Here is a 9,946-nt window from a genome sequence, read left to right on the forward strand (position 1 = left end):
ATACTACTCTTTTGCTTTTGGGTGCTTTTTTTTTTAATACTGATTACACATCATATTATTGTATTACATAAATATTTATAATTGTTATTATAGCAGAGATTACACTTATATTTACAGCATAACTGAGACTTACATTAGTACATTAAACTCTATAAATTACATGTTCAGATAAATAATCCTCACAGACAAAAGATGTCTTTACTCCACTCATATTTTATAAGAGATAAGAATTTATAAATATTTTAACCCCCAAAATAGCAGCTCAACCACTCAACCAAAGACCGCGTGGTTTTTGGGCTCGTTTTTAGGTCAACGAATTTGTTTGTAGGCTACATATTTGGTTCGTGCATTAAACTTCTGGCAGTGCCTATTATTATTACTAGTTGAATGAATCATATTGACAAATCTACAATCTTTGAAGTAATCAAAATATATCCAATACATTGCCAGTTTCCCCTTATTAATAAAAAGTCTGATGATGATCCACATGTCATATAAGGTAAGACTAGTGGACGAAAATTGAATTGGTCTAACAATTGGGGATTTTGTGGATGGAATGATGATGGATTGATGATAGCTTCTGCCGTTTTTGTGTGAGAAATCTCAAAAGCCCGACTGTGACATTCAACGCAACAATGATAACATCCAATCCAACGGTCAACCGAATTTCCTTTGAAATTTGTCAAGTACACCAACGGTGGCGATTTGAAGAAACCGTGCATGTTTGAAGAAACCGTGCATCATTTTGAATAATGACGACCATAATTAAGATTGTGCCGATAGCCGTATTATTTTTATTATCATTCTTAATTTTCAGGAAAATTGACCATAAATTTGAGCGCTTGCATAAAAATAGCAATCGTGAGTGCTTTGGTCTTTCTTTTTTAAGTAAAATACACGCAAAATGGGCTCCCCTTCTCACATGGGTTGCTGCTAAGCAAGTTACCTTTCTTTCACGTACTACCTCTTCTCTAGGCTTTACCGGTATAATGACTTTAAAATTTCTGAACAGTAGGGTTCCGCCTAATAATGACACGTGATGCAATTTTTCTTTTTTCTTTTTTTTTTAATAGTAAAATTAACTAGTGATTGGTAATTGTAGAAAAGAATATAAGAGTAATTAAATCTTAATAATACAATATTAATAATAAACCCATGACATAAAATCTTTTAAAAAAAAAAAAACACTCAAAATTCTCAAACCAAGAAAAAGACCTTAATTTTTAAATATTGGAAAACTGCTACACTTGAATGATCAAGCTGTAATCTTAGTTTGTGAGAATGAATCATCAGTGGCACACAATATTTTATCCAAATTAAAAAAACCTCTTGTTTTCGTGTAAGTGGACTTTTTTCCCCCCCTTCGTTTCTATTTTTTAAAACCATGATTCCATATCAATCCTGTAAAGGGCCTGCATTTTCATGGTGTTTCATCGAATCATTTGAGTCTTTTATCACATTGTTCTATTTATCTTTCTTCGGGAATAAAACGGAAGTGTTGACTTACTTCTACTCAGTGGTCCCAAATCGAATCCAATGCTTTCTTTTTCCTTAAAAATTTGCAGAGCCTTTGATGCAAATTTCTTTACACAATAAAATTAAATCACTGAAATGGCCAGGCCAGTTAAACTTAATGAATTATGAAACTAGCTAGGCTTTATGCCCTATAACGGAGGTACAATTTCTACTCTCAGCATTGATCATTCCATGATTGCCGTTCTCTCTTGCTTCTTAGTATACCACAAAAAGAGACCTTGACAAAAATTTTCAAATTTTTCTTTTAGAAAAACGAAAAAAAAAAAAAAAACTGACACAGGATTTCAAAGAACATTAAATAAATTTGAAGGTGCATTACGTGTTATTGTGTTTTGTAATTAATGATGTTTCGTTATTATTCATTACAGGACCACCTGCATAGACTCCTATGCATTTATAATCATCATTCCAATTTCCATTTCTTTTATTTATTTTCAGCAAATGGAAGTAATTTTTTTCATTTTAAGGAATATATATGTACACACAAATATTCTAATCAGGAATTTTACTCATATTAAAGTCAGTGACAAGCCAAAAGATTAAAAAAAAAAAACAACAAACTCTAATACTACACATTTTATTTGGTAGTTTATTGAAATATGTGTTTTTATCTTTTAGTTTATCCCAAATTTTATTATAATTAAGAATCTTGATTTGTAAACATAGATGCGCGGCGCGCGTGTGCGGAGAGGGAGGGTTAGTACTTTTTTATGGGTAAGCTGCTTGAAAGTTAAAATTTAAAGATTTATAATGCATTGCACGAGTGGTTTAAAAGTTGAAAACAATGCTGATCACAAGATTAAATTATTTGATTAATGCAATCCTCTTGCAAAAGACTAATGATAATTAATCTTTTAAAGAGTTTAATTGTAGATAAAGAGACTAGCACTAACTACTTAAAATATACATTGCAACTTAACCACTTCAAGATCAGCTATATCCACGAGCCTGAAAGTTTTAATGGGAAAAAGTAGAAGGGCTTTGTGGATTATCAAGTTGGATGATTCTTATAGGCATAGTAGTTCCAAGATTTTGAGTATCATTGAAAGATAAGCTTTCTGCCCCCTTTTTTTCTCCCTTTTTATTTTTTGTAAGGACCTGTAGTCGATGTTAAAGAGGTGCTGGGATATATGTCACTTTCACTTAGGAATTTTCATCCAGGTGAACCAAGACAGCCAACAAGGTTCCTGCTTCCTGGATTATGTCTTGTGCCGCGAACCTTTTGTGCAGGTTGGCCTAGTTAACCATGATATGCTATGAAGAATAGACAATGTTGCTACATTTATGGTCAAAATCATTTTCAAGTCCTTGTCCTTGAATGTTTCGACATTCGATGAGGTTATGAACATCTTTCAGCACAAACAACATGCTTATACTGATTGGATTTTAGTGCAATTGCAGACGAAGAATCTAAGGACTATTTTTATACAATGTAATTATCAGTTATCATTCTGTTGACAATTACGTCTTCAGGCAAGACAAATACAGCACCTCATTAGTTCAAAAGCCCTTGGATGCTGCGGATTACTTCCCTCCAATTTAGATTATGCTTGATGGTTTGACTTTGTCCGGCTTTCAAATGAAAACAAGGTGCGTCCGACAACTTATGCCACAATAATTTAAACATAACATTCTTAACAAGGTTTAGGTGAATGTGCTTGTGACAAATGCCACCAGCATATAAGAAGACTTGCTACTGCCACTTGAAATTTGCAGACTGGTTTCTAATTGCAGAAAGCAATGGCTAGCTCACCTTCAGTTACTGTAGAATTCTCTCCTAAACATTCACTGCCTACGAAACAACCAGTTGCAGAAGAAGCTAAGGCTCATTGCCTAAAATGGCTTCCCAGCGACAGTGCTTCGCCGTCTCATTTCCAAAAGGTAACCCCAGTTAGTGACGTAAAATTAACCGCCGTGGCAAGCGTTGTTATGTCCTTATCATATGCTACGAGTTTTTTTCTAAATCATTCTGTTAACAGATTGTTGCAGAGCTGATAGGCACGTTCATTCTCATCTTCGCGGGTTGCGGCTCTATTCTGGTTAACAAAATTCAAAGCCTTACAATTGTCGGAATAGGGCTGGTCTGGGGTCTAGTGTTGATCGCAATGATATACACAGTTGGGCATATCTCTGGTGCACATTTCAATCCTGCTGTTACCCTTGCCTTTGCTGCCACTCGTAAACTTCCATGGAAACAGGTAAGCTAACATCGATAAGTAACCGCATGTAATTAAAAGAGAGTATTATTTATTCCTTTATGATTTTTGTCCATGGGACTATGTTTGGATTTGATTATGTAGGTCCCTATGTATATGTTGGCTCAAGTTTTGGGAGCAACACTTGCGAGTCTTACACTCAGAATATTGTTTCACGAACAAGATAATATTCAGCCAACAGTGACTCAGTATAAAGACACAACCTCTGATCTTGAAGCTGTCGCATGGGAATTCATAGTAACTTTTATTTTGATGTTCACAATTTCTGGTGTTGCTACTGATCACAGAGCGGTATGACAATCAATTATCGCAGTTGCTTTTGCCAGCCATTTTTTGACTTGAGCTATAACTTCCATTCTTCGGAAATATGAATGTACTGACTCTCAACTTCATCCGATCTAACAGAGCAAAGACGTTGCTGGAGTCGTGATAGGTGTTACAGTGCTGTTTAATGTCGTTATTTCTGGGTAATTAACTCTTTTGCCAACCATTTCACCATTAAATTCTGTATAATTATTCCACTCATTTCTGGATGATGCAAAAGAAATTATAAATTTGGTTAACACATATATTTCTGCAGGCCAATTACTGGAGCTTCAATGAACCCTGCAAGAAGCATAGGTCCTGCTGTGGTCTCTGGTGTTTACAAGAATCTCTGGGTTTATATCGTTGCTCCCATCATCGGAGCCTTGGCTGCAGCCATGGTATACAGCATACTCAGAGTACCCAAGCCAGTAGCTGAAAAGCCTGAGGAGACCAAAAGCACAATAAATCAATTGTACCCTCATGCCGACCCATAGATTAACCAGTCACTCTGCTCCACTGCCCATAAGCACCAGAGGAATGATGCTGCGTGTCTAAAATTAGTTTACTTTAAGCCTCTGCCTAATGTTATCAGATATCATAAATCAATGTACTTTTTCATCTCAGCAAGCTTGTGTATGTCTTTTCACTCAGCATGAATCCATATATAATTTTCTTTCCTCTTTTCAGGAAAACATATAATAGCGAACCTCAAAATGAATTCCAAAATACCAGGTAGTAGCATTTCAGAACAAGAACCTATCCTGCAACTCGCCAAACCTGTAATGACACAGTTAAATTACTTCTTAAATCTACCAGCTGAAACAAGGGAATGATTTGAAGATGACATAAACAGGAACTACAATAAAATATCAGCCTAACCAATTCGCAAACCTGAGTTTATTAGAGGACTACACACCCCTACAATGACTCTTCTCTCCCTTATAAGAACAACAAATACTATACACTAGAGCTATGTATATGGTACAACGAAAAAGGACAGCAGATCAGCCACCTGTACTGACATGGAGTTTCAGCCGCAGGAAGTGAACTATCAGTTTTATACTATTGAGATGAAAAGTGGGTGGATAAAGATAACATGTGACACTGGTTTATCATCCCTTTGGCGCATTGGATTGGGAAATCATTTCATCTTTCATCTTCCCAGCTTCCAGTTTGTGTCATCTACATATGTACATATGTCTTACCTGTTAAAAGAAGAGAGATCCATGGTAAGAATAATCAAAACCTACTCATATCACGGAAAATAACACGTCCACTTTCAATGAAAGTTGTATTGACAAATATATCAGGATGCAGCTAGGAATTTCAGGAGTCATCAGTACACTTAAAGATAGAGCAGCTATAAAAATCTAAAAATTGGATAGTATATAATTTCAGCCCTACGCCAAAAGGAAATGGTAGACAAAATTTGCAGTACTACACAGAACCAAGGAACCTTGCCAAATACTTATAAGAATTCTTACCCAGTTTGAGAAAGCCGCCTACAATTCATTATTTGGTGAGACTGTGGATGCCTCTGCAAGTAAGATGAACTCGTTCCAATGCCATTTTCATCACCTACTAGCTGCTCTGAGTAACTAGAAGTTGCAGGAGACCAAACTGGAACCACCCCTCCGTCTCTCTCTCTTCTACTAGTACTTGAAGATTCTGCTGTGGAGTCTTCAGCATTTGCCAGCACTATTGCGGCATTAAATTGTTGAAAAGCGTTGTTGTTATGAACAGTTTGGAGAACACCTTGGTTTAAAGTGTCCCTTCTAGGTTCTTGATTTACATTTGCATTTCTCGGCACTTCTGCTCTGCTTTCTTCTGCTGAATTTCGAAGCTCCAAAGAAGACTCTTCCTCTTCAACTCTCACCAAAGAAGTAGTCATGCTTGGGACCATCTGATCCTCATAACGCCGAGCTGTGGTAGGAAGGTTGTTCCTAGCAGGTTCAGGGATTTCCTCCATCTGTATGTCCGGAGGAAAGGCAATTGGGGCTGAGTCAGAGGAGTCTCCAAGACCTTCCTCAGTTCCATTCTCAATTGCAGCTCTTGAAGCTGCTTCTTGCTGCCACATTTCTGAAAGTGCTTCGTCCAGCCTGCATTTTGCTGCGTCAATCCGTACTATGGGAAAAGGGTAATTGGAACCCAGCTCAATGCCAGCAGCTTGGAGCACAGATTCTGGTGCATTCCATGGGTGGTGTATCCATTCAGTGGGCAGTCTGGCAAGTTCAGGGAGCCACCGTCGTACATATTCTCCATTGGGGTCAAACTTGTAACCCTCAAACTGTTGAAATGTAGTAACAAATCAGAACATTCTTTGTGGTGAAGGCCAGTAATTTAAAGCCAAAAGGATGTAATGCATAAATCAAAATTTCAAATCCTCATTATTGCATTCTGAAACATTGTCTAGAAAGAGATGCATAGAAAAACTTATAAAACAGGAAAACTTAAATTCGAATAAAGCCAGCAACGTGTGCTCTAGTTTTCTTGTTACTGCATTTTCAATATTATACAAGTGAGTATGACCAAGAACAGAAACAGTTTAGAAAGAATTAACCGAGGTTAAGAAAAAAATAAAAATAAAAGGCAGTACCAAAATGAAACATGAAACATTGGTATACAAGTTCAGCCTACATAAGATACTAGAATCAATGAGGGAAAAAGCACCGCTGAAAATATTTTCTACAGAAACTTGGTTGAGGGATCTTCACCTCTATTCACATCTCTGAGCACTAAAGGGACAGGTAACTAAGAAAAAGGTATCAGAAATGAGAAGAAGAGTCATGATTTCTATCATTAAGATTTCTTTTAAAAAAAGGTATGCAAGCAGAAATCCAAAAGTCAAATAACAGGACAGAGATGCACAAGAATTGTTAAAATTATCATCCACACCTGTGGATTGTCAATTCGGTCAAAAGCACGGCCATCAGGGATAGTACCAGATATGTACTGCCAACCAAGAGCATCACTTTCTAAATCTGCATCCAAGAGGGTATCCCAAAAATATTTCATCCCCCATCTCCATGGAAGCTGTAGAACTTTTACAAAGAAACTAGAAACTACTACTCGTATCCGATCATGAAGCCAACCAGTGGCCCACAACTCTCTCATGCCAGCATCCACCAGTGGATAACCAGTTCTACCTTGCCTCCATGCCTTAAAATAGCCCTCATCCACAACCCAAGAAAAGAACTTAAGGTGCCCAAGAAGAGGCCTTTCATGACTGTAAGGATGGTTAAAACTCATGTACCTTGAATATTCCCGAAGACCAATTGACTTGAGAAACAAGTTCACACTCTCATCACCAGCCTTGTTCCCTTCATTGGCCCATGAAACCTGCTTGATGCGGACAAGATGGAAGACTTTCCTCACACTAACCTCCCCAAAATGCAAATGTGGAGAGAGAAATGAGGTTGTAGCACTATCAGCCTTTCTCCGATTCTTAGAGTACTCAATTAAAGGCCCATTAATGAAAGTGGTCAGAGCCTTATCAGCATTGCTCCAGCCAGGAGACCATGCTCGAGCAAGAAGTGCATTGCTTCCCTTCTCTGATTCATCTTCAAACACCAATGTATCTGAAGGACACCTGGACATATCACCTTAAACAGAGCGTGCAATGTTGAAAAGAAGATTAGTACACCAGAGGGTTAAAACAGAGAAAGAAAAGACCACACAAATAATACAAACATAGGTCATAATAAAACAATATATTCAAAGCTAAATAGTATATGCCTTTAAATCTTTTTTTTTTCAAATGACAAGTGACAATGTTGTCAACAACAACACTTGATATTTCTGAAAATAATACATGTTCATAATTCTGCAAGGCTACTACTAATTGGACCCAAAAGGAAAACAGAGTTCACCCATAGAATATTTACTGCTCAAGCCTTAATTACACTGAATGTTTTTGAAATAATAATTTTTATTTTCCTTTTATTAGATCTCTTAGAATGACTTCTAGGGAAAGTCCAGTCAGTGCAACTTCTTGTGGAGGCTAGCAAGTGGTTTATCGGACTAAACTTGTGGTACTTAGATATTTAGACTATAAGTGTTGTAAATGAGTTTCCTGTGGATTAAATTCCACATAGAAAAATTGCCCTTTTATGCGGATGCTTCAAATGATTCTTGTAGTATTTCCTGAATTGAATTTTGCCGCAGTATGAAACTTCATTTCTCTAAAAGCTCGACATTTTGAGTAATCCAATGTTTAATAGCTTACAGTTCATGAAAGATCATATATTATTCAACAACAAAACCAAGCATCACGGCCACAAGAAATACAAACCTGAATTTATCCTCTTAGGAGGGAGAAGTGGAGCGTCAGGGTCAAAAGGCATGCTAAGGCATTTCTCCCAGAAAGCAGCAAAGGTCGCGAAAGGTTGGCCTTGGGCATCATTTACATCCCACGGCTCATAGAGCAAGTCAGCATTAAAGGAGCGCACAGCTATTCCTTGAGCAGTTAGAGCCTCCTTAGCTCGGTGATCTCGAACCAGCGACAGGGGGTCTGAAAAACAGTTGAATGCAAAATTGTTTTCATTGTTTACAAGGAGTCCAACATTTCATATGGGACATATTTCCTAAAATTCAATACCTAATCAAATAAAACATACTCAAATGAACTGAATAATAAGACCAGATCAATAAAAGTTCGATCAGAACAATTGAGGTGTGACTATAACAATTGGAAGGGAATAAATTCCAAAATTATATAAGCGCCATTACCAAAAACAAATGATCTCTATTAGTAAGCAATAACAGAACAATTCCCCGGCAATTGATAAAGGAACAGGAAAGACTTATCCAATCTATAAGAAGATACCGCTCACACAAATATTCAAGTAAAACATAATCATGCCATCCAAAAAGAAAACAAACTACAAAACAAATGAACCCAAAAGAAGCCCGGAAAAAAAAAATGAGAAAGGAAAATTAACAACACAAAAGTCAACCCACATGATCCATTATCTGACTGCAAAGGAATAAATTAAAATGATCAAAAGAAAGTCAAAGGAAGGAAAGCCGACCATATAAATGGTTGAAGAAGAGCTGAGTAGCACCAGTAGCTTTAACAACCTCAAGAAGAGAAGAAACACTATCAGTTGATCTCTTAGTGACAAGAGAAGTACCAAGACTCCTCAAAGAAGAATCCAGATGAGACAAGCTGTGCTTGAGCCACCACCTAGACACTCTCCCAGGATAATAAGGACCCTCTTCTTCAGGTGCCCAAATGAAAACAGCAATTACAGCACCAGCTCTAACACCAGCTGCTAGTGCTGGATTATCTTCAACTCTTAGATCTCTTCTGAACCAAACTATGCTACAACCACGACCTGACATCTCCAACAAAACTCACCACCAACCAAAAATCCAAAACAAACCCACTTCCTATAATTTATGTCTCAGTTATGTACACCATGTCTTTCATCAGTTAAATCTTATCTTTTTTTGGTCCCTCCGGTTTTTTATTTTTTTCCCTGGAGATTTTAGACCATAAAGCAATAAACTAAAAAAGAAGGAATAAAAAAGGTGTCCTTGATGTCACAATTACACTTTTTCTTCTTCTTCAATGCCTCTCTCTTAGGTAATGATTTATTTATTACGTATTTCTGCAACGTATTTGGAAGATATTATTTATCTTTTAATGCATGTAGGTTTTTTAGTCATTTTGGACCAACAGGATCCCCATTTCCCACCCAAAAAGGCCGCGAGAGATGGGAGAGCCAATGAATAAGATTGTTTAATAGAGTGGGGAACGCAGCAAAATTGATAGGCAAATTGCAGCCACAACCTTTTTATTTTATTTTTTTCTTTTTAAATTTTCTATTTTATCTTATGATAGCAATAGAAAACAAAACACTACCCACCCTCTAGCTCCTTCTCCA

At 36.9% G+C, this 9,946-nt stretch overlaps 2 protein-coding genes across 3 annotated transcripts; one reads left to right on the plus strand and one right to left on the minus strand.

Annotated features, from left to right (window-relative positions):
* The first annotated feature begins 2,668 nt into the window (after positions 1 to 2,668).
* Positions 2,669 to 4,602, plus strand: LOC102630930 (nodulin-26-like). The gene is made up of 5 exons (XM_025096336.2): positions 2,669 to 3,417; positions 3,516 to 3,734; positions 3,837 to 4,043; positions 4,158 to 4,219; positions 4,333 to 4,602. The coding sequence occupies exons 1-5, from the start codon at positions 3,277 to 3,279 to the stop codon at positions 4,550 to 4,552; spliced, it is 849 nt and encodes a 282-aa protein (XP_024952104.2). The 5' UTR covers positions 2,669 to 3,276; the 3' UTR covers positions 4,553 to 4,602.
* Positions 4,603 to 4,832: 230 nt separating this feature from the next.
* On the minus strand, positions 4,833 to 9,713 carry LOC102630424 (cryptochrome-1). Of its 2 annotated transcripts, XM_006472537.4 has the most exons (5): positions 9,089 to 9,708; positions 8,350 to 8,568; positions 6,954 to 7,660; positions 5,543 to 6,345; positions 4,833 to 5,263 (listed from the first exon to the last, which is right to left on the minus strand). In XM_006472537.4, the coding sequence occupies exons 1-5, from the start codon at positions 9,399 to 9,401 to the stop codon at positions 5,260 to 5,262; spliced, it is 2,046 nt and encodes a 681-aa protein (XP_006472600.2). In that variant the 5' UTR covers positions 9,402 to 9,708; the 3' UTR covers positions 4,833 to 5,259. The 2 variants fall into 2 exon arrangements, with proteins under 2 accessions (XP_006472600.2, XP_006472601.2); XM_006472538.4 differs by lacking the exon at positions 4,833 to 5,263 and having other exon boundaries at positions 5,539 to 6,345; positions 9,089 to 9,713.
* Positions 9,714 to 9,946: the final 233 nt, after the last annotated feature.

This window comes from Citrus sinensis, chromosome 5 (genome assembly GCF_022201045.2).
Source record: "Citrus sinensis cultivar Valencia sweet orange chromosome 5, DVS_A1.0, whole genome shotgun sequence".
NCBI classification, from domain to species: domain Eukaryota; kingdom Viridiplantae; phylum Streptophyta; class Magnoliopsida; order Sapindales; family Rutaceae; genus Citrus; species Citrus sinensis.

Bases quoted from the DNA above. Each gene is read 5' to 3' on its own strand.
- LOC102630930 (XM_025096336.2), top strand. From the start codon at position 3,277: ATGGCTAGCTCACCTTCAGTTACTGTAGAATTCTCTCCTAAACATTCA. The intron at 3,735-3,836 runs GTAAGCTAACAT...TTGATTATGTAG, and splicing joins GTAAACTTCCATGGAAACAG to GTCCCTATGTATATGTTGGC. The intron at 4,044-4,157 runs GTATGACAATCA...CCGATCTAACAG, and splicing joins TTGCTACTGATCACAGAGCG to AGCAAAGACGTTGCTGGAGT.
- LOC102630424 (XM_006472537.4), bottom strand. From the start codon at position 9,401: ATGTCAGGTCGTGGTTGTAGCATAGTTTGGTTCAGAAGAGATCTAAGA. The intron at 8,569-9,088 runs GTCGGCTTTCCT...ACTGTTTTTCAG, and splicing joins CTTCTTCAACCATTTATATG to ACCCCCTGTCGCTGGTTCGA. The intron at 7,661-8,349 runs GTTTGTATTTCT...GCTCTGTTTAAG, and splicing joins TCCTAAGAGGATAAATTCAG to GTGATATGTCCAGGTGTCCT.